The sequence below is a fragment of the Cricetulus griseus genome, chromosome 6, assembly GCF_003668045.3.
Source record: "Cricetulus griseus strain 17A/GY chromosome 6, alternate assembly CriGri-PICRH-1.0, whole genome shotgun sequence".
Lineage (NCBI taxonomy): Eukaryota > Metazoa > Chordata > Mammalia > Rodentia > Cricetidae > Cricetulus > Cricetulus griseus.
In genome coordinates this window covers 103930376-103955301 of record NC_048599.1, presented here as the reverse complement: position 1 = coordinate 103955301, position 24926 = coordinate 103930376, and the positions used below count along the sequence as shown (strand labels likewise).

The 24926-nt window shown below is 36.3% G+C and overlaps 1 protein-coding gene across 2 annotated transcripts in view; it reads left to right on the top strand.

Moving 5' to 3' along the window:
- Positions 1-24926, top strand: part of Dync1i2 (dynein cytoplasmic 1 intermediate chain 2) — a 55114-nt gene that overhangs the window by 19401 nt on the left and 10787 nt on the right. For both annotated transcript variants that reach the window (XM_027420204.2, XM_035446309.1), the window contains exons 5-13: positions 5351-5466; positions 15512-15607; positions 15819-15981; positions 16075-16174; positions 16605-16730; positions 17786-17932; positions 18323-18436; positions 18730-18863; positions 19839-19983. In XM_027420204.2, the coding sequence (XP_027276005.1) occupies positions 5351-5466; positions 15512-15607; positions 15819-15981; positions 16075-16174; positions 16605-16730; positions 17786-17932; positions 18323-18436; positions 18730-18863; positions 19839-19983 (1141 nt within the window). The remainder of the gene's footprint in view (positions 1-5350; positions 5467-15511; positions 15608-15818; positions 15982-16074; positions 16175-16604; positions 16731-17785; positions 17933-18322; positions 18437-18729; positions 18864-19838; positions 19984-24926) is intronic.

Below are 24926 nucleotides of genomic sequence, written 5' to 3'. Positions count from 1 at the left end.
TCAAATAGGAATAGAGGGATTATTTTAAAGCATTGTCAGTAAATTTGTTTTTAAAGGTACTATGTAATGTTTACTTAATTTTTAAAGTTAATATAAGTTTAAAAAGTGTCATCCTCTATGAATAACCTAGAAACTACTAGAGATGCTTTGGGCTATGGTTAATTGGTATGGGAGATAAGTACTGGTGAGAAAACTATTTGTGGAACAAATAGATGTTCATCAAATTGCCAGCTTTGTCTTAATTATGGTAGATTACCACACAAGATAATTTCTCTGCTTTCACAGAATGCCACTCTAGTGATTTTATCATTAAAGATGCTTTTTCAAAATGCTTAAAGGAGATTATGTATCTGTGCTTAATGTAAAGTATATTTTATGACTTACTATAAAATAAGAAAAGAAGTAACTTGATAACTTTAAAGGTGCTTGTTCTTATTAGAGAAAGAAAACAGTTTTTATGTAAGTTTAGCAGGAAAGAAAAGAACCTTTAAATCTTAATTCACTGTTCCGTGAAAGCACCAACTCACCTGGAAATAACTTTCGAGAAGGCTGTTTGTCCATTTTACACATACAGATAGAAACCTGACTTTTGTTGATTCATCTCCAAGTTCATAATGGGAATATAATTTGTAAATGCTTAAAACAGTAGTAAAATAATGCATTTCTAGATACATGGCATTTAAATAGAGTACTCAATGTCACCATCCCCTGCGCAAATTGAGAACATGAGAAGAGGGGGGGAGGGAGCTACAAGAATGAGAAGGGTAGAAAAGGAAGGATGCAGAGGTCATGAGGGAGCAGAAGGGTTGAGTCAGGTGTAGATTAGAAGAAAGGATATGTGATAAGTAGGGTTTTAGTTGGGGGTGGTGGTGGTAGGGGTGGAAGGGAGGGAGAAGGGAACTGGGATTGTCATGTAATTCAATCTTGTTTGTAATTCAAATAAAAAAAGTAAAAAAAAATAGAGTATTCAGATCTGAAAGTGAAATGAAATGAGCTCATACTGAGCAGAACTGATAATGGAAGTGAGAACAAATGCCACAGGAAGTATATGAAGATGTGTAAGGTGAACCTGTACACTCAGCTGCATTTGTTGGCCAGCATCGTCTAAGATTAGTCCACACAAAGAACAGAAAAAGACAGAGTCGACATTATAACATAGGATACTGTTGAATAACTCTTTTTAAGTGACAAAAATTTATGTTGGTACTGCTGATAATTTACAAGTAAGTATAAAAGGATGAGCTGTTCAATTTTGCATGTTGGAAGTTGTATTTCATTGTTTACTTTCTTAATCACTTTTGTTCTAAAATTTAAGTGACAGTTATTCAGTTAGGCAAACCATGCTTATTCCTTTTTTTCTATTTTTGATCAGTTTATTTCTAAGAATTAGGACTGTATTTTATATCTCTAAAGAACCCTTTAATATATATGACCACATATTTTGAATGGTGTATGTTTTAGTTCTGGCTGTATTCCGAAATGAAGTTTTACCCAATTTTAGACTAAAATGGCATTCTCAACAAGGAGGTTTATGTTATTGGTCAGCTAGAGCCCTGGTATAATGTAGAGGCTGTTGACAGAACATTCCTTGGAGACCATCTCATCGAACTGCTTTTCGTTTAACAAAGCCTAAGTTTGTTACTGTTCATTGCTCAATACAAAGTAAGTCTTCACTGTGCCCCCTTCTCTTCATTGCATACATACAACTCTGTTTAAAATCCCAAGATCTTTCCTCATAAGAGGAAATATTTCTCTTATTTCATCTAATTGGGTTTTTTTGATAAATTATGTAGGCCAGCTGTGAAATCATTTGTTGTATTAAAAATAATAGAACTAAACCTAGTTGTGTATTCTATAACTTGTGTAAATGAGAAGCAGATATCCCATAAAATGCTAGTACTAAATGTAGAAGCTGCACTTAACCCTTGGTATGGAGCTGTGAACATTGTATTGTTAACATACAAGAATGCCAATGTGATAAAGCACCTTTTGTTCTGATAAAGACTAGATTTATCTTAGGTGGAAAAGAGCAGATGTATTTATTTACTCATTAGGCAGTGATAAAACAGCACTGACTATTTAGGATTGAGATTCTCCAGTAGTTAGGTAAATCCTTTTGGAAGGGAAAAATCTGGTTTTTTGTTTGTTTGTTTGTTTTTGTTTTTGTTTTTCTTCCTAGAAACAGAAATCTTTAGTTCTTTTCTAAAGCAGCGACATGTAAGCCCAAGGCAGTGCTTAACCCATGAATTACAGCAAGGTCACACTTTGGAAACGTTAGCTATTTTGTGTCCCAGTGGAATAGTCTTGGTTTTTTTACCAAAAGGCTTATGTGTTGACTCATTTCCTTTACCAGTATGGCAATTTCCTGCACACATTTAAAGCTTTGGGCAAGATTAGAATCGGTTAAATATTTTTTACCAATCTTTTTTTTATTAGGAATCTTAAAACTCCTTTTAACTCTTTCATAGTCTGTTTTGTTTACCATCCATAAATAATGTATATTGGTTTGTGTGCTTTAGCTGTTTGTGTCCCTTTTTGTGCAATACTAATTTCCCCCATTCTGAAGATACATTGAATTATTCTGGGTTATGTACTGCATCTTTAACCACCTTGATGCTTATTGTGTGCACTAGAGCATTGGAGTGATACCTAGTATAAGGGCTTTGTTTTGGTCTTACTAACCAACACACATAATTCTTAGTTGTGAATTAGCATTAGCCATTTATAGGATGCATTTGTTTGACTAACTTCTGACCTTTTTTACTAATGCTTCATGGTTGTCCTACAACCATTTAGGACGCTGCATTGGGATACAGATCCATCAGTTCTTCAGCTTCACTCAGATTCCGATTTGGGGTATTGCATAGATTTATTACCTTCTCTCTTTAATAATTCATTTGCTTCTTTGTGAAACTGTCCTAATTTTACCTTACTTAAATTTCTAATATTGTGTCTAGTTAAGACGAGTTATATTTTACTGTGACATCTCATTTATCCTTTTAATTGAATAATTAATCCTTGTAATTGAATATTTTCTGAGTTACTTGATATGAAAATTATTTTTTCTATAACAAAATTAGTCAGTGAGTCTAAAGTCCTGAAAGGAACAAGATACGCTGGTCTCTATACTCTGGCTCTGGATTTCTGCTCATTTACTTATTGTGTCACTGATTCATTCATTCATTCTAGGCTCCAAAACAAATAAAATATATTTGTTGCATACCTGACTAAGATAGCTCTTTTCCCTTGGTAATTTGCAGCTTCTGAAATATGCAGCCATATACTTTAGCATTGCATCTGAAGCAAGAATAAATAAGCCTTGGATTACATATAGGAAAAGTCTGTGAGCTTCTACCAGAAGACCTCTGGCTACACTGATCTTCTCCCTATCCCTCTCCCTTCCCATTGTTTTCTTATTTTTAGTAAATGTAGCTTTTGGAGAAGTGAGCTATTACCCTTGCTCTTCTATAAAGTCTTAGAATTTTAAAAAACGTTTTCTTTTGCTATTGGATTTATTATACTTTCAAGTTAGTAATTTGTTCCTAATACTGTTAGCCTGCCCTCCTTTTCTTTAATAATCCACATCTTAAAAATCAAGAGGATGGGGCTGGAGAGGTGGCTTAGAGGTTAAGAGCACTGACTGTTCTTCCAGAGGTCCTGAGTTCAATTCCCAGCAACCACATGGTGCCTCACAACCATCTGCAGTGAGCTCTGGTGCCCTCTTCTGGCATGTAGGCAGAACACTGCATACATAATAAATAAATAAATCTTTAAAAAAAATGTTTTAAAAAAAATCAAGAGGATGAAGTTCATATTTCAAACTTTATTCTTAGACTACTCTAGATTGCTTCAAGTATCCTTAAGTTTTCCCATTTAATTATTTGAAGTGCCCCCCCAACCACCAATGACTAAGCTAATCCTGAAGTAGAAACCACATTAAACATGTTTCATGGCTCACATGTAGTACCGTAGAGCAAGAATTTTGTTTTGTTTTTTTAATTTTCTTTTTTTGAGATGGTTTCTTGTGTAGCCAAACTACTGAATCCTATGCTCCATCTCCCAAGTACTGGGACTACAAATGTGTGCCACCATGCCTGGCTCACAAATTAACTTTTCCAGTGTTAATTTTATTTCCTTTTTATAAAGAATCTAATATAGTTGTTAAATAAAATGGGAACATACTTATATGTATTAATAGTGGCATATGTTGAAAAAGATGTTTATGAAATGTGAGACATTTATTTCAGGTAGTAGGGAGTTACAGCAATGTCTGTATTGGATGTCCTTTCAAGAGAATTTCATGATTAAGAACTTTTGGCATTTGGAAGCATACTTTAGTTTATAATTTAAATACCGAGTAACCAAATGAAAATACCCTGAATAGCTAAAAAGAGGTGTTTTTCTTTTGATTTATATTTCAGTTCTCCTGTTATTTCCTCCATTTCATTAAACCAGCTATGACTTCTGTAGTTTGATTATATTCAAGAAACCTGTTACTTTAGGCTTAGAATTTTTCAACCTTAGTTTGTTCACTATAAACCGTAGACAATATTGACTATGTAGAGATTGAAAAAAATCAAATAATTAATTTTAAAGTCCACACTGATGTGATTATTCTAGTGTCTACCAAATGTAAGAAGTAGAAAAAATGACTTTCTGGGTTGTCAAGATGGCTTGGGTAAAGACACTTGCCATGCAACATGCAAGCCTGGCTACCTGAGTTCAATCCCTGGAATCTACATAAAGGTCATGGAGAGAAGTGACTCTCAAAGTTGTTCTCTGACCTACACACACACACACACACACACACACACACACACACAAACAGAGAGAGAGAGAGAGAGAGAGAGAGAGAGAAACTTTAAAGAGAAAAGGCTTTTAACCTTTCAACAGAAACCTACTTTTCAGTCTTAAAGTCCGAATCTAGCAATGGTGAGTGGCTGAGTGAGGTACTGACTCTTCAAGAAAGTCTGAGATCACAATTGTTAGTCCCTACACAGCCTACCTAGCATGTTTAGTAGTCCATTCTGAAACTGCTGTCCTCTCAAACTTACTACTCACACACTTGCCCTAAGAAGTGACACTACTCGCCTTTTGAAAATAAAAAATAAGTGCCCAGAGTGATTCAGAAATATCTTTTGTCTGTGCTACCTTCTAGTCCTTTTGCTGAAATACAGCTAAGCTAATTCATTGTTCACCTCCCATTTCTCTAGTAAAGCAGGGTTTTAAATTTCAGTGCTAGATTCACATGAATGTTCAATTCTTATTTTTCAAAATAGCAAGTTTGATGTAACTAAAATTTATCATTTGTTGTATTTAAAATTAAAAGCATTTATATGCACTTATTTAGACGAGGACCTATTAAACTTGGAATGGCCAAAATTACTCAAGTGGACTTTCCCCCTCGAGAAATCGTCACATATACAAAGGAGACTCAGACCCCAGTTACAGCTCAACCCAAAGAAGGTGAGTGTCTGACCTTAATGTGACTGTTTAAGACTCTGTGTTAAGTGAGTAGATTTGTTTGTTTGTTTTTGGTTTGGGTTTTTTCTTGTTTTGTTTCAAAAAAACAGTTCTGGGTAGCTGTCCGTGGCTTTCCTCCAACTTACAGAGATCCGACTGCCTCTGCATTCCAAGTGCTGGGATTAAAGGCGTTCACCACTGCTGTCCAGCCTTTTCTTTTTCGTTTATGTTTTGCATTTAAGGGGTGAGGGAGTGTGGTATTTGCACACATGCATGCATGTGGAAGCCAGAGGAGGATGGGTGTCTTGCTGTATCACTCTGCTTCATTGAACCTGGAACTAAACTGGCAGCTAGCAAGCCCCAGCTATCCTCCTGTCTCTGTCCATCATAACACTGGAGTTAACAGGCACATACACCCTTGTGGTCCTACCTGACTTTTTTTTTTTTTTTTTTTTTTTTTTTTTTTTTTAATAGCGGATCCTGGGGGTTTGAACTTAGGTCTTCATACTTGCTTGCCACAGCAAGAACTCTTACACACTGAGCTATCTTCCTAGCCTTATTTTTGAAATTTTCTTAGAGAATCATGATAAAACTAATACTGCTTCACCGTTTGTATATTTATATATCTTTTTAAAATTACATTGTAATGAACGCACAGATTAAAAACATCACATAGCTAAATTAATGTAGCCACTCAAACATTTGCTGTGTTTCATTTATCTGTTTATTTAAGAATTTTAGAGGCTGAAGAGATGGCTCAGTAGTTGAGAGCACTGGCTGCTCTTCCAGAGAACCTGAGTTCAATTCTCAGCATCCACCTGGCAACTCAGCTGTCTGTAATTCCAGTTCCAGGGAACCCAACACCCTCACACAGACATTCAGGCAAAGCACAAATGCACATAAAATAAAAATAAATCATTAAAAAGTTTTTTTGTTTTTTGTTTTTTTAAGAATTTTGTGCTGGAAAGATGACTCAGAGGTTAAGAGCACTGCCTGCTCTTACAGAGGTACTGAGTTCAATTCCCAGCAACCACATGGTGGCTCACAACCATCTATAATGGGAACTGGTGTCCTCTTCTGGCCTGCAGACAGAACATTGTATACATAATGAATGAATGAATGAATGAATAAATAAATTTTAAAAAGGAGAGAATTTTAAGCTGGGTGGTGGAGGTACATGCCCTTAATCCCAGCACTCAGGAGGCAGAGGCAGGTGGATCTCTGTGAGTTCAAAACCAGCCTGGTCTACAAGAGCTAGTTCCAGGACTCCAGGACATCCTCCATAGCCACAGGGAAACTGTCTTGAAAAAAAACCAAAAAAAAAAAAAAAAATTCTGAATGTAAGTCCATAATCTCCATCTAAAAACCTTTGGGGCAATATATATATATATATGTATGTATGTATGTATGTATGTATGTATGTATTGCAATTTTGTAGCCATTCATCATTATGGACATTGATGTTTCAGAAATAAAAAGATATAAGCATACCAAATGAGATAAATAATAATTGCTTTTTTTATGATCATGTCAGGATTAGCCACTTAACTTAGTATTTTGGAGCGGTTGACAATTTGGTAATTTTGCATAAGACATTGTGGGCCCATTATAAACTACCCTTCTAAGAATAGGAAACATTTTTTCCTATTGAATTAATAGAAAATCAAGTGTGAAAATTTTACCTAATGTTTAGTTTATCTTTAAATTTTCAGTTAAAAATTTTCAGATAAGTTGAGAGCCCACAAGCTCTAGATAAAAACTTTTTATTTTGTTTTGTTTTTTCCTTCCATTTTGGAATTATGTAGGGTAAGAGGCTTTTAACATTATTATACTTCAGCTTTGCCAACTTTTCCATGAGCCTAGGAACTGTTTTTCATGCTATGGTGCTGTGTGTAGCATGTGATGGATGCTCACTTTAGGTATAACATTTCTGTATACCTAAAGAAATGTTAATCATCGTTGCCTGCTTAGGAGAACAAGTTTTACCTGGGATACTTAATTTTTTTGCTTTCATGATGGAAGCAACTTCTGAGAAATGTATTGTTTTCAAGTGTTAATTAGTTGTTGATGAAATTTGGATGAGAAGGTATGATTAGTCCAGTACTTGAGTATATCCTAATCACTATGTGTTCTTATGCTCAAAGTGAAACCATTGTAGAGTCTCCTGGATAGTCTTCTTAATGTCACTGTAGAGACATAAGCATGTGCTTACTTTGTGTTCTTTGTGGCCCTCTGAATCCTGAACTAAATTGAATCTGTCAGCATCTCTTAAGTATATTATTGAGGCTATTTGTTTATAGTAGTTGTCAAAATGCTTAAATTTTGAGAATTTTTAAAATTCTGTTTAAACAGTGGCTGAAAATTCTAACTGAGTAGTGCTCACTATATATCAGACATTGTGTTTCTAAATCCTATCACCAAAACCTTGAAAGCTGGTTCCTAGAGAGATGGCTCAGTGTTTACAAGCATTTGCTGCTCTTCCAGATGACCCCAGTTACCATGTTGAATCATTTACAATATCTTGGAACTCTTCATCCAAGATATCTGATGCCCTCTTCTGGCTTCTGTGGGCACACACACAGGTGGTGCATATATGTAGTGCATGTGTGTATACATACACACACTTGGGCCTGCTCACACCCACATATAACAACCACAACTCCAAATGTTAAGCCTTGATTCTTTTATTTTTTTCTTAAAGATTTATTTATGCGGGGCGTTGGTGGTGCACGCCTTTAATGGGGGCAGAGGCAGGCAGATCTCTGTGAGTTTTAGGCCAGCCTGATTTACAGAGCAAGTGCCAGGACAGGCTCCAAAGCTACACAGAGAAACCCTGTCTCAAAAAAAGTAAAAAAAAAAAAAAAAAAAAAAAAAATATTTATTGTATATTTCAGTGCTCTATCTGCATGTACACCTTTATTCCAGAAGAGGGCATCAGACTCCTTTATAGATGGTTGTGCTAACCTGTGGTTGCTGGGAATTGAACTCAGGACCTCTGAAAAGCAACTAGTGCTCTTAGCCACTGAGCCATCTTTCCAGCCAAGCCTTAGTAACTACTATTCCAAACCATGTCTAACCAATTCTAAAATATGCATTGGCTTTCATGTTGCCACAAAACAGTAAACTTTGTGTTTTTATGATAGTAACCTATACTAAGTAATTTTAGTTTTATTACAGTCCTGTACAAACAGCTATAGATAGATAATGGATTTTTTTTAATACCATCTCTTTTCTCACTATATCTTCTTTTTAAAAAATACTGATTACAAGTGCCAAGTTTATTGGTTTAGAAGTGTAGTTTAGCAACACTTCATTCAAAAGGAAAGTGTGGTTCAGATAGCTCATTGGTGTGTCTGCATCAGAGTAGTATCATTTTAGTGATAACCTCCAGATAATGAGTAAGCACCGAAGCGCTTTCACTGATAATAAATAGAATTTTCTTCACTGATGGAAAAGAAGGGGGCAAGATGGGTGAATGAAGCCTATTCCTGAGGGTTCATCCATTTCACCATCCTTTAAAGTTTTCCTGTGTAGACTAGATTTAAAGGTTCATTTTATAAAATCCATGTCTGTTTATTTGCAGTCTAGCAAGTGTTCATTGAGTTTATTGAGTGTCTGCCATCTGTATATGAAGGCACTATATCACCTTCTCCTTGGTTTTGTGCTGTGGAGCTTGGAGTCTCCAAGTGAGGAAGAATGAGAAGTATATTCTCAAACCGTGAAGCCATTCATAACCTTTGCAACTGCTTACAAAGTTAGATAATTTGGTTTTTATGTCATTACAATTAATTTCACAACATTAAATTTCATTCCTATGTTAAAGAAGTTCTAGAGGCAAGAAAAAACATTAAATGAGATTTTTATAATGAAAAATGCTTTGTGTTTAACCACATTCATTGTTTTAATTCAGGCTCTTCACACTCAGCCCAGATGGTTACCATTTAACAATTATTTAAGGGACTGAGTGTTGTTTCCTGGTAGCATGTTTGCCTCACGTTTATGAAAAGCTGGGTTTAAGCCCCAGCACTGCATATTTTTTTAATTGCAGTTATTTGACGGAAAAAAAAGTTCGCCATGAAAAACAAATTTACTCTCACAACTGGAGTATAACAGTAAATTCAGAAGGCAGGCAGCATGATCAGTGCAGGCATAATGTGAGTGAGAACTGGTCTTAAGTCTTACCCATCTCCTCTTTACTCAGATGGCTAACCCTGCCCTTTTAAAGGCAGTTTATTTTCACTTTGTTTTTCTCTATTCTAGCTATCATCTTACTGTAAATTTATTCTGTGAATTAGTGGTACTGTTCCTAAATCAAGGTATGTGGCTGTCTTAAAGCACCTACTGTGAATGAAATTGACTAAGACCATGTGACCTCAGTCAATTCCCTTCTCTGCAGGCAGGCAACTTCCAGAAGGCAAGAGTGGTGCCCAAAGGTACACACTTACTTTCTGCCTTTTCCTTAAAAGTTTTAACTCTTGAAAATACATTTTTTTCTTATTCACCTCATCAGTGTGGATTTTTGTTTTTTTATTACAGAAAGGATTCAAGTATAAAGGCATCCAAAAAGGCCCATTAACCTACCCAGCTAGTTTATTTTTATCTTTGTAAGCTGAGATCTGAAAAGTTAGCTGATGAACCCAAGTCTGCAGTGAGGGAAACACTGGGGTTTATAAGCAGAGCAGCACTCTGCTTGTTTTCCATGAGAAGCTATTTTCTCCCTCCATTACACTTTATATGTGGAGGGATTTCTGACCTATTGCTTCTTGATTTAATGAACCAGATATTAATGTTGATTGGCATTTATAATGTACAGAAGATTGTTAAAACAACTTGTAATCTTTTGTTGTATAATATAATTATGTAGAACCCATATTTCCCACTTGTAGACCAAATTTGTGGGCCTTTTAGTTAATAATTTAGTGTTAGCCTTATCTAAAATGGGGTTTTAAAAAGCTCCAAAAATAAATTAGGTATTTAATAGATTAGCTTTAATCTTTAATATGTGAGAGTATAAATAGAACTGAACATTATATCATTTGTTCTTAATTTTGAACTGAAGAATTTAAATCTGAATAAAACTATGGCCCAGAAAAAAAGTAATATTTAATGAGATCACAGATAAGTGGATTAGTAATAATACCAATTCAGCCAAAATAAAATCCAAATTTTCTACTTAAAAAAGCTAAGTTGAGAAGGCTGGAGAGATCTGGTTAATAGCACTGGTTGCTCTTCTGAGGACCTGAGTTTGATTTCCAGCACTGTCATTGAGCACAACTGTCTAACTCCAGTCCCAGCGGGATCTGACACTCTCTTCTGGCCTCTGTAGGTACTGCACATATGTGCTGCACAGACACATATACAGGCAAAACAGTCATACACATAAACTAAAATATTTATTTCCTCCCAAAATTTTATCTAAATTCAAAATACTTGTGATTAAAATGCCAGCTGTTTCCCTTGTTGAATCCAAATTATTAAGCAAATAGAAGTGATCCTATTCAGCGGGCGTTGGTGGTGCACACCTTTAATCCCAGCACTCGGGAGGCAGAGGCAGGTGGATCTCTGTGAGTTCGAGACCAGCCTGGTCTAAAAGAGCTAGTTCCAGGACAGCCTCCAAAGCCACAGAGAAGCCATGTCTCGCAAAACAAAAAACAAAAACAAAAAAAGGAAGTGATCCTATTCAGGATGCAAAAGAAAAAAAAAAAGCAAATCAAGAATGAATGAATGGAATGAATTTTTTGTCCCCCCAAGACAGGGTTTCTCTGTGTAGCCCTGGCTATCCTAGAATTCACTCTGTAGAACTGGCTGGCCTCGAACTCAGATATTCACCTGCCTTTGCCTCTTAAGTGCTGAGATTAGTGGTGTACCACCTAGAAAAAAGGAATGAATCTTATCAATACACTGGTACAGCTTTGTTTCATTGAAGGTTGTCTTAAATATCCATTTGATTTGAAGGTATAGAAGATGGATGTATAGGGGTAGGCAAGATGGCTCAGTGGGCAAAGATACTTGCTGCCAACCCTGATAACTGACTTTGATCCCCAGACCCACATGGTAGACTTAACTCCCACAAGTTATTCTCTGGCATCCACATGTGCACTGTGGCACACATGGGCCCAGGCATGTACCTACCCACATACATACACATATTAAGTTAATAATAAGTAAATAAATAAATTTTAAGGTTATTTAGAAAATACTAAGAGAAGATTATCCCTGTCTGGTCTGGATTTTTAAGTGAATGGTATTGCTGATAGATGTTTACAGGGTTATTTATTAGTTGAATTTTTGTAAGTTGAAGCATTTTTATGAGCAACAAACTTCCAGATTTAAGTTAGGAATTCATCATGATATTAATTCATCTTAAAGGGGTATATGTCAATATATAAAGCTAACAGTGAACTGGTTGCCAGTAATTATATTTCCTGAATATCAATGCACTAGTGATGGGATTTATTAACTTTATATTGAAAACTATAAGTGATAGATTTATAAATTGCTGTGTTTGTTTATTATGGATATTCTAAGCTCTTGCATATTACTATTTAAATGTGGCTATTGTAGAATTATTCAAAAGTGTACTTTATGGCTTCTTAAACATATCTTAAGTATGAATGGCATGTAAATGAGAGAGACTCTGTTAGGAAGACACCTTCCTTCTGTTTAACAGAAGCCACCCATTTCACAGATGATTTCACTGATTAACCCACTGCTTTGCTGACTATTCTAGCAACCAGAACTTCACACCTTGGTGTTGTCTCTAGGTACAGCTTAATTTACAGAACAGTTTTCTTTTCATCTCACCAAAATACATCACAATTTTGGTGTTAACGCAAAGTAAAAATTCAGTGGTTCATTAAACCTAGTTTTAGCATGCATTGACAAGAGATGTGTCATTCTGTAAGTAACTGCTATCTCTCTGCACTTTCTACTGCTCAGTCTGTAACCTTAGCTTCTCTGTCAGGGAAAGTATGGAGTTAACCACTTAGCATGGAGTAATGAATATTCATCATCAAACTGATGTGGCACGGCAGTCTTCCTGTTCACTTACAGTCTTCCAGTTTTAAGTATGTTATAGCTTACCACATAACAGGGAGTATCTGAGACAATCTTTACAACTGTGGTATTGGATTTGGGGCCACATCAGTGGTCCTGTGAAAGAAGACATATTGGCTCCAGAGAAGTGTGTGTGTGTGTAAATATTTAACATATGCTTTATAACAAAATATAGTTCACTTTGTAGGTTTTTTTTTTTAAAGCAGCCCATTGTTTACTTTTATATTCCTGGAAAATTAGTTTAGTGACCTTCCTGAAGTGTGATTTAAGTACTAATTACAGTTTTAGGTCCATATTTAACATTGTAGAAAAGGATGTATGCTTATTGATTGTAAAATAAAATTCCAAGAGGTATGTTTATAGAGTTGCTGCTAACCACCCAGCTGTAGTATGACTTAGTATATGCTATGTACAGACAGACACAGATCAGCAGCAAACATACTTGATCTACATTTAATATTTCAGAAGGAAAGAGTGTCTGTAAACAAAAGTCTTTCTGTTAAATATGCACATCAGAAGGTCACTTAGCACTAAATATACTGATTATATGCATTATGACAGGAATTTGACACCTGTCTTTGGAAATGGTAGTTAGAAGTAGTGTAATACAACAGAGTACAGGTAGAAGAAGATGTAGGCAGGAGGCCTCAATTTATAATTCACCAGGCGTGAGAATGACTTGTCCAGGGTGACTCAAAGTCTACATCCTTAATTGTAAAATTTACATCCAGTGAAGCTGCTAATTACTGGAATTGATTAGGAAAGCTGATAGTATTAGCAAAAACCGAGCTACGTTCTTTTCTCACACTAAATATAAGAAAGAGAGAAAGGAACCCACAGTGCTGTGGGAGCAGCACTTATACCAAATTTTTCATGAAAATAGGATCTCCTGTTATTCTAGAAGTCAGCTTATAAGTAAATTAATTAAATTATTTCATTGGTGTATCCCTGCAGATTATGGCAGTCACATCCTAATGTTGGAACAGTACAGGTAGAGTCACCATCAGACACAGTTTGCAGATTAATAACCCTTTGTGTATGAGAATTCATCTAAGAAGGAGTAGTGTCTTTCTGTTTCTCTATGTGATTATTTTGCCCCAAAAAAAGCTTTCATTTTTTAAGTAGCACAAAAGCTATAATTGGCATGCTTTGTAAGGAAGTGTCAGTGTGCAGAAGAGTGGCGATCACTATGAATTCTTCAGCGTGTTCTTTCCCCTTTGCGCCACCGCCTCCTCAGCAGGGTCACTGAGATCACTAGCTTTTCTTGAAATGGCCATTTTCACTGGCAGGTGCATTATACCCTGTATTTTCAGATTGTTTTTCCATTCTGAATGTTTGGCAGGTTGATTGCTCTGGCTGCATTGACGGAGAAAGGGCTGACAAATGCGGTTGGGCTGGCTGAAAAGACAGTGATTACTGTTTTCCTTTGTGGCTGATTGAGGCCCTTGAAAGGAAAAATTTTAACCTTCACCATTTGGTTCAAAAGTATGAGCATATATTGAAATCACTCGTGCCATTTATCCCAGTTCTGTAAACTTGTCAGACGTAAAAATCGCTCAATTTCAAGTAATGTAGGATTGGCATACGTCATTATCATTCTGATTAAGTTGGAGGTTGTATCATTGTGTGCGTTATACAGTGTCATTTAAAGCTTTCTGTGCACAGGTACAGTTATGTTTTATTGCTTATACTATAGAGTTGGAAGGATTTTCTTAGCTCTCTAAATCTAACACTGTGTGTGGTTTGGCAGCTGGTGTGGCCTACAAGCTGCGTTTTGTTTGCAGGGCAAAGGCTTGTCTGTAGGCTCCTGGAGTGTGAGTAATTGCAGAGGCTCACCATTGGGGAGAGACACAGGATTGGAAGCAGTCAAGCGGAAGAATGTTATGCCATCCCCTTGCCACCTTGCAGCAGAAAGACACAATCCCAGCAGTGCCATCTGGTTACTGCTATCTAGTCAGCTGGTCTGACTGCTGGGACCGTGACTTGGCAGCTGGTTCCCATCCTTGACCGTTCTTTTGTGTAGGTTGTATGTGTATGTGTTTTAGATCATTTTGTACATGGGTCAGGGAAATGACTATAACAGACAAGGAAAGTCCCTTTATTGAATAGGCTTTCATTACTTGAGACGAACTCTGTTGCAGATGCCTGCTATCATTCCCTAATAGACAACTAAGATGTGCTTAGGCAATAAAAATACATGCTTTTCTTCATGAAATCTACCTCGGTTTGTAGCTAAAAGAGATGGTAGACAGGGTTATATATACTATAACATTTTTAAATAAATTATTTTAAGCTATGTGCTGGTTTGGGGATTTATGAGATTTGATTATTTTTAAGTTTTATAAGCATTATATATTTCCGAATATTTTTATTAAAATTAAAGAAAACTGTTTTAAGTGCTATTGCCACATCATACAGTGATAGGTAATGAGACTTGCATTTAAAATGACAGAATAGAAAATGTGATCTCAAAGCTATTATCTTTAAAATCTGCCTCTCAAATAGCAACCTGAGAGTTAATGTAAGCATCGTTATGTCCTAGGAAGACCCATCAGACACTGATGGTTTCAGATCACAAGTAAGCAGCTAGCTCTGTGGGCTGTTTCAGACATTTGATTTTCTTCATTCGGTAGCATTAATGTGTCAGCATGCTCTACAGAACTATGTGGGAGTCACATGTTCTGTCTAGAATAGTAATGCTTGTAAGCTTTTAAAGACTTCCACGAGAATTTGTCCTCCTTACATATCTTACTCGTGTTTTACATAGTTACAGAATTTAGGATAACTTGATGAGGTATCATTGGTATCTCTAAAAATCTAGAGTTCTCATTCCATTCATCAAGTTGGTACTGGTAAAGTTCCCATTGTTTGTACACAGTCTGTATAGTGGTCTGTTTCACCTTGAGGGGGTTGTGATGCTCTGAGACACTGCCTCAGGATTGCAGCTGTTTGTATTAAGCTAGTCTTTGTTTATTGTTCCATCCTTGTTCAGATGAGGAGGAGGAAGATGATGTAACAACTCCTAAACCTCCTGTTGAACCTGAAGAAGAGAAACCATTTAAAAAAGATGAAGAGAGCGATAACAAAGGTATCCTAACATATTTAAGGTTTTTTTTTCCCTGCTTCCTCTTAAAACTTGTTTATTATTTATGAACTAAAGTAGAATAAAATGCCCTAAATCAAAGAGATGAGTCTCATTTAAAAAGAATATGTGGTCTTTCTTGATCTAAACTGTAATAGTAAGTTGACAGAATTTGATTGGCCTAAATCATACTTTTAAAACAATGTTTTTTTTTCAGCTCCCCCTCATGAACTAACTGAAGAAGAAAAGCAACAAATTTTACACTCAGAGGAATTTTTAAGTTTCTTTGACCATTCCACAAGAATTGTAGAAAGAGCCCTTTCTGAGCAGATCAACATCTTCTTTGACTATAGTGGCAGAGATTTGGAAGACAAAGAAGGGTAATGTCTAATTCCTAAGATCATAACTTCCATAGTCCTAAAGTATATTAATATGAAGAGTGACACAAGTTATAACACTGTCTTTTTCAATAGAGAGATTCAAGCAGGTGCTAAGCTATCATTAAATCGACAATTTTTTGATGAGCGTTGGTCAAAGCATCGAGTTGTTAGCTGTTTGGATTGGTCATCCCAGGTAAAGTATAGCAAAACTCACTTTTTCTAATTAGCATATAATTTTGTTTTAGGACTTTTGTAATTAAGTCAGTATGTATCATTTAAAATAATAATAAGTGATGGTTCTAATGTTGCCATTATCATTTTGACTTGTGTACACTGGAAGGAAGAACTGACACTACTTTTAGATTAAAATTCAGGACTTTATACCCAAATCTAATTTTGCTAATTAATTACCCACTGAACACTTTATATAAAATTTAAATATTTAAATGAACTGTTTTTAACATTTAAACATTTTTAAATAATCAACTGTGCTAATTTAAACTTGGACTAACATCTTAGTGAGTATAACTATAAAGTTAATTTTCAGAACAATCTGATAGTTAAGAACATAATAGTTCTTATTATTTGTTGATTTTTTTTTTCTATTTGATTCTTGTAAACAGTATCCAGAGTTACTTGTGGCTTCCTATAATAACAATGAAGAGGCTCCTCATGAGCCTGATGGTGTGGCCCTTGTGTGGAATATGAAGTACAAAAAGACTACCCCAGAGTATGTGTTCCACTGCCAGGTAAGATGGTCGTTCAACCATCTTCCCACATTTAAGGATTCATTCATGAATGCAGACAAGTATCTTTTTTCTTTTCTTGTCAACATGATGATTTCATTAGATTGGCATTTACTAAACCACTCTATATTTGCAAACAGATGTCAAACAGAAAGCTGAACAACTCTCAGTTCAATGTGATCTGCCTTTTAATAGTTTTCCTAACATCTCTTACAATTTTAATCACACCTAAGATCCTTTGCAGTTACAACTTTCTGTTATTGTGATTGACCATATAAAAGAAATCTTTTGGAAGATGTCTTTCCCACAGGGAGTTTCTCAGGGACTTATTGCTGAATATATAATTAGACATCAGCCTACTGAATCACTTAGACATGGCCTGAGGAGTTGCAACTAGAAAGTTTTAAGTAAAAACATGTGGTTGAAGTAGGAAGCAGATGTAGATTTTTTTAGTGGATTTAGCAAAAGGTTAGAATTTGTGACTCTTTCTGATTGCATATGTCAAAATCTTAATAGTGTCATAATCCAAAATAAACACTCTGAACCAAAACTGCTGTATTCTTTACTGTCATATTACAGTCAGAGGTCAGTCACAGGCCAGCTTTCCTTTAAAAACTATAATTGATTGAGGCAATTTTGGCTTTGTTTGATAACTGTGTAAATATATAATCATTACATTTGACTTTTGAACACAAAATATTCTAATTTTTTATTTATTACAAAATTAAAATTGATTTGATTGTTTTTAAAACTTCTAATACCTTAAGCAGTAGAGAGGGAAATATTTCAGATAATAGATTTGTTTTTCTAATTCATCAGACTTTTCCCACTTAAATCTTTTTGTTGGTTTATTTTGTTTTGTTTTCTTATTTTTATTTATTTTTTTTGAAAAGGGGCTTCTCTGTGTAGCCCTGGCTATCCTAGAACTTTGTAGACCAGATGGCCTCAAACTCAGAGATTGGCCTGCCTCTGCCTCCCAAGTGCTAGGATTAAAGTTGTATGCCACCATACCTGGTTTCCACTTAAATCTTAAATACTAAAATTCTACTTCTTTGCAGTCAGCTGTAATGTCTGCTACATTTGCAAAATTTCATCCAAATCTTGTCGTTGGTGGTACATATTCAGGCCAAATTGTGCTTTGGGATAACCGTAGCAATAAAAGAACTCCCGTGCAAAGAACTCCACTGTCAGCTGCTGCACACACAGTAAGTAATTAGTATTTCATTAGACTTCTGTGCACCCTCACTACTGACCATATAGTATTTATAGTATATATATATATATACATATATATATATAGTATATAGTAGTATCTTCTTGTATGTGGGGGGGTACATATCTCAGGAAGTCATCTGTCTTCTAAAACAACCTTTTATTGATCATCGGAATAGCAACAAATTCATGTTAAAACTAATCCCAGGGCTGTGAAGCTGTAACTCAGTGATGGGGTACTGTCCCAACAATGCTCAAGGTTCTTGGTTCAGTTCCCAGTAGCAACAAAGCAAAGGCTGTTTTGATATGAAGTGACATCATTAGACAAATTTTTGTTTGTTTGTTTTTAAATAACCTCTGAAAACCCTGTTTCATGTTTTTAGCACCCTGTCTACTGTGTGAATGTTGTTGGAACACAAAATGCTCATAATCTAATTAGCATCTCTACTGATGGGAAAATTTGCTCCTGGAGTTTGGACATGCTTTCCCACCCACAGGTGGGTTAAACTTAGGAATGTGGAATTTTGAAGTAAATGTTAGTTTTTAATTGTATATATACCCGTTTCATTTATATCCTATGCTGTTTTTTATATTACACAGATTATAAATCTAAATGTGTGTTGATAGTTTGAATATATCTTATCAAATCTTTTTCATCTAACTGATGTAGGTTTATATTAATAGTATGTTAAAGCAGTAACTTACAAACCAGTTAAAAGTAGAAGCTTTTTTTTATGAAGAATTGAAATTAAAACTTTACAAAATAGTTTTCTCATTTTTTCCTATGTAGGATAGCATGGAGTTGGTTCATAAACAGTCAAAGGCAGTAGCTGTAACTTCAATGTCCTTCCCTGTTGGAGATGTCAACAACTTTGTTGTGGGTAGTGAAGAAGGTTCTGTATATACAGCATGCCGCCACGGCAGGTAAACTTGATAGGAATTAGCCATTATTAAAATTTTCTCTTGAATCATCTCATTGAAACAACTTGCTCCTTATTTAAATAGAATCCTGTCCTAGATTTGTGACATAATAAATTCAGACACCTAAAACATACTAAATTTTTTTAACAGATGTAGTTTGGATTCGTGTGTTTTGGATTGTGTGGGTTGAGGTATAATGTAGGGATTTGTGTGGCATATGCTCACAGAAGTTACTGGTAGGAGGTGTATTCAGCAATTAGAAATGCAGTATGCATATACCACAGTTGGCCTTCAGTATATAAATGTGATTGTTACCTGTTTTCTGTTTGGTTTTGTTTGAACTTTGCACTTTAGCCTACTGGTAATGGTAGAGTAATGTCACTACATATGTTAAACTGACTAGTATTTTCCAGCTATTTAGTCTGTTTTGAAATTGTCTAGTTGTCTTTTAAAAACATTGAGCATCTGGACCTCATTTCCAATAAAGATCACCTTCATTTCAAAGCTTTTAATTTAAATTAGTCCAGATTATCTCTTACACAGCATCGCTGTCCTTATTCTACCACCATGAATATTGTACTTTTGAGTTCACTTGTCAACAGCATGGTGTTTATGGCTCCAAAATGTCCCCACTACTTTAGTAGTGTTATCAAATCTGAATACAATAACATCTGGCATAAGTTATGCTGATGAACTATGAACGTAAAATTGTGTTTGAAATTAAGTCAAGGTCTGGTATACAAGCCCACAGTAAGATACACTGGCTGGTTGTGATGGTTCACACATTTAATCTCAACACTCTGGAGGTAAAGGAAGGTGGATCTCTGAGTTTGAAATTAGCCTGGCCTGTATAATAAGTTCCAGAGCAGCTCAGCCTAGTGAGACCCTGTCTTAAAAAAATAAATTAATTAAAACATTCAGAAAATATATGATGTACTTATAAGAGAGTTCCCTAACATTTTCACTTTTATGAAATAGCAAAGCTGGAATCAGTGAGATGTTTGAGGGACATCAGGGACCCATCACTGGAATCCACTGTCATTCGGCTGTTGGAGCAGTAGACTTCTCACATCTGTTTGTCACTTCTTCATTTGACTGGACAGTAAAACTTTGGACAACTAAGGTATCTGAAATACAGCTTTCTTTGCTTTCGGTCAGTTTCCTGACACAAGGTGGTGCTCTAGTACTGCAGGGAAAGACTCAGGTCTTAGATCTTAGATATCTTAGAATTGTTTCCCAATACATAAAATATGGTAAAAAGTTACATGGTGTTCAAGTATGCTGATATTAGGGTGCCAACAAATAGGGTGACCCCACAAAAAATTGAAGATTAATCATCCTACCACTTTACGCTTTCTCAGCACAGGTCTGTTTACTCTGAATTGAGTTGGGGAGAAGCCCCAGGGTATATCCTATACTCCCTCATATAATTTCATCCAGTCCCACACAAAAGCCATACATTGCTCTGTGGAGAGCTAAGAGCCTTAATTCAGGGCTTTAGTGGCTCTCAAAGCTGATAAGAAATAGAAAACAGAGACTATTTGCAGTGAGTCCTGTACAATAAGGCTACACAATAAACTAGAATCATTAGAAAGCATTGTGAAGACACATGTGTGTTTTTTTACTCAGATATAATTAATGTTGTTTATTGGGCTTAGTAAACCAGTTACTTGAAATACCCACTTAATGATCAAAGGGCTTCCTAGTCTTCCAGTAGTTACAGTGAGTGTGGCTTGGCCTGGCCAGTGAAAGTCTCAAAGACAGAGCTTAGGGAACATGACCTTCTGTGATAAGTAGACTTTGTCATTTTGCTTGGCCTTATTTTATAATTAAATTTAACTTGCTTGTTTTCTAGTTCTTCTGCTGTATTGCTAGTAAAACTGAACATTCTGTGTATCCTAGTCTACATAAGCTACATTTTAAGTTTTATTTTTCTTATCTATCTACTTTATCTTAGTTTGACTTTTTTAATCCTTCACTGTAGAACAAAGTTTAGAGACATGCTGTGGTTCTTGGAGATCTCTGAGAAAATCTAGTATTCTTAAGAGGTGTCTTTACTGTGGTGAGCTCCTATTTATGCACTTAATAAGTTCTGGCCTAGTGTCCAAAGTACACTTGTTCACTCTTGTCCTGTCTCCGTGCCTCTTTCAGTCAAACATGAAATGATTTAAAAACAGCCTTGCAAAGCTTGCCTTAAATTGAGCATTTTCAGCTTTGACATTAACAGACACAAAAATAGCACTTACCTGAAGTCTAATGAAGGAAATACCTAGAAAAGTGCTTGACACAGTGTCCAGCATGTAACAGGCATCAATCTGATGGGGGAGGAGGGGTCAGAGCCTAAATGCATTTAATCAGTCATTTCTTTCATCCTTAGATCATATGCTGGCAAAATCATACATTTTACACATAGCCATAAGGCAAGTACATGATCTACAACTCTAGATATGTGGGAAAATACATAGTCTGTTACTAAAATAAAGCAAGATACAGAATTGCAAAGATAAAATCTACTATTTTCCATGTAGGTTTCAAATAACCATATAAGTTGCAAGATTTCTGGTTGTGCTTTCTAGTGTACTAGCCCTATTAGAGTCCAGAGAAACATTCTGCCTTTGCTGTGTTCTTGGCCAGCTTCTTTCCTTTTTTGACTATTGAAATAATCTTCATTTGGTGACTGACTGACTGAGTGGTTGATTTTTGAATGTCAGATTTTCAGTTTACTAGCTTCCTTTCTGCTTGAAATTTGAATATACATTAACAGGATTTGAAAATGAGCTTGTTTTGCCTGTTTGAGAACGAACTTCCCTGTGATCGCATACACAGGCATTTGCTTTTGTGGTTCTACACAGATCTTCATTAATAGTTGATATTTTTGTTTCTGTATATTACTGTGTTTCAACATAGAAATTTAGAAATTGCTTTTATTAAGTGTGTTTGTGCGTATGATGAATGTATTATATATGTGCGTGATGCAGGTGTGCTTGTCCCATCCTGTCCACCCTCCATCCCCCCCCCCCCACAAGTACATGTCAGAGGAGAGCCTCAAGAATTGGTTCTCTCCTGCCACCTTGCAGGATAGGGGATGGAATTCAGGTCATGAGGCCTGCACTCAGGCACCTGTGTCCACTCAGCCATCTCCCCTGTCCCAGAAGAGTTTTGGCTGAAAACAATAGGCAGCCATATCTCTTTTTCTTGTTAATTAGGTTAAGTTATATTGTTTCTCAATATGATACATACCTCTTCCCTGCCTCTAACATCCTTCCTAGTGGCTAAAGGCTAGGTCAGCATAGAATAGTATATTTTATGTCATATATGAACAAGAACTCCCTAAAATGTTATCAGAAGAATTGCCTTGACTTAGGTTGTTGTTACATAGTTTAGTGATAGTACTCTTGTCTACTGTGCATGAGGTCCTGGATTCAATCCCCAGCTGTGGAAATAAAAAAAAAAAAAGAATAAGAATTATTACATTTTAGTCTACCCTTTCTACACACAATTCTGCTCTATGAGGGGTCAAACAGCAACAGTCTGCTGGGTAAATTTATATATATGATCAACCTTGTGCAACCAGGTAACTGATTCAGACTTGAACTTATGCTTCCCAGCTTGATTGTTGGTATGTATCTGCTTTTCTAAGTAATTTGATTGAGGCCCTGTCTGTGCTGGAATAATGAGTAGTAGACATGTTCATGAATAATGAATGCTAATGAATAATAGACAGTGTCTTAAAACCATTTTGAAAACATTATTCCAATTCCATTTTAAGCCTTTTTTTGACAGAGTTTCTCTGTGTAACAGTTCTGGCTGTACTGAAACTCAATCTGTAGAATAAGGGTAGAACTCACAGAGATCCACCTGTCTCTGCCTCCCAAGTGCTGGGATTAAAGGTGTGTGTCACCACTTCCTGGCTCATTTTAAAATTTTAAAATACTTATTTTATGTGTATGGGTGTTTTGCCTTCATGTATGTCCACTCACAAACATGCCCAATGCAGAGGCCAGAAGAGGGCATCAGATCCCCTGAAACTAGAGTTACCTATGGTTTTGAACCACCATATCAATGCTGGCAATTAAACCTGGTTTCTCTACAAAAGGACCTATTATTCTAAACCACAGAGCCATCTCCAGGCCCCCACTTAAGCATTTGGGGTGGGGGTCGAGGCAGGGTTTCTCTGTGTAGCCCTAGCTGTCCTGGAACTCACTCTAGACCAGGCTGCCTCAGACTCACAGAGATCCACCCGCCTCTGTCTCACAAGTGTTGGGATTAAAGGCGTGTCATCGAACCCAGCTCACCATTTTAAGCTTTTAAACAGTTCTCACATTTTACGCACTTAACAGACTTCATAAGTCTTGCCTCTCCTCCTCTCCTCTTTAAGTGCTCTCCTGCCCTAGGAACTGAACCCCTGTAAACTGGAAGAATGAGCCATTAGATACCACTGTGTCTCTGTGGCCATTAAGATTTGGCTCGGCACCAATATCAAAACAAGATTCCTCTTTCTCTTTTTGTGTAAGTTCTGTAAAGGTGGCATGCAGAAACCTCAGTCTGGCACTGCCTCAAGTGTATGTTAAAGTGGTCTTAAGTGTAGAAGTCTCTAATCTTAGCTTGGTTGGAAGATTTAAAACCTAGCCCCGTAGTTCTGGTTCATCAGATTGCTTTGAATTTTTTTTTTTTTTAAGCTATTTGCAGTGTAGAAAGCACACAAAAGTAGATATGGTCACGATCATCCACATACTGGTTAACTTTTTGTTGTTTTTAAGACAAGATCTCTCTGCTTAGCCCTGTCTGTCCTGAAGCTCACAAGGCAGACCAAGCTAGCCTCAAAGGCATGAACCACCATGCCCAGCTCTTTCATATTGATGAACTTTATCCAAGATGTTGCTTCTAAAATATTTAGAAGACACTATTAAAATCTCAAAACACTAAATTTGAAAGTCCACAATAGAAGTGCATGAGGTGAGACTGAAAAAAACGGCAGGGAGAGTGAATGACCAGTGGCAGGTTTTTGGGATAACCTGGAAGATAGTGATTTCAGATCTAACCTGGTAATTAGATGAATGTTCAAGCACATCTTAATGTGCCTGTCATAGGTTATTCTTAAAAGAAGTATTTACAGGAGACGATATCTTTTTTGTTTGTTTTTGTTTTTTGAGATAGGGTTCTCTATGTACCTTTGGAGCCTGTCCTGGAACTTGCTCTGAATACCAGGCTTGCCTGGAACTCACAGAGATCCACCTGCCTCTGCCTCCCGAGTGCTGGGATTAAAGGCGTGCGCCACCACCGCCCAGCAAGGAGACAATATCTTAATGTATCCATAATATATTGTAGTTTCAGGACCATATTTACTATGAATTGGCAGAGTTAAGATTGTTAATAGGGCCATACTTCAAAAAAGTTTTCAGATTTTTGTTATCCATTTGCTACTTGAACTTTTCACAGTCCAGTGTTTCAATGCCCATCGTTAATCAGGCAGCATGCCTGCTTAATTCTCAGTAACACTAGCATTAAAGATGGTTAAAAGAGCCTACGGGTGTTTAGAAAAAGAAATGTTCATGTAGTAGACAAGTTAAGATGAAAATATGCTTTGAAATTGAGGGCGTGTCTGAGGGAAGGTTGACTGATGATCTAACCCAGTCCCACCTGGTGGTACTTACCTCAGTAACTTGCAACAGGCCAGTGTCTAGCCTCCTTTGCATATCTGAAAGTCAATTTTGTTAGCTATTGGCATTGATTAGACAAAGGAAATATAACTAACAAGGCTCCTAACTCACTAGTACATTGTAGAATATCAATTTATTAATTTACAGTCGGAAATTTAACTTCGAGAAGGCCCAGATACTCCTGCTGGCCTGACCAGCTCATTGTTTCCCTGTAGACTACCCACATGGGAAGCCAAATTATAATCAGAGATTGCTTGGTGAGCAAGGACTTAGAACAAAAGAAGTTCTATCATTTGAATATTCAGTGGCATCAAGCTAAGATAGCTTGATTCATTCATCTTCAAGTAAAGATAGCCTTGCCATGGGGTAGTTGATTCTCACAGTCTGTTGTCTGAGATTCCCTCTC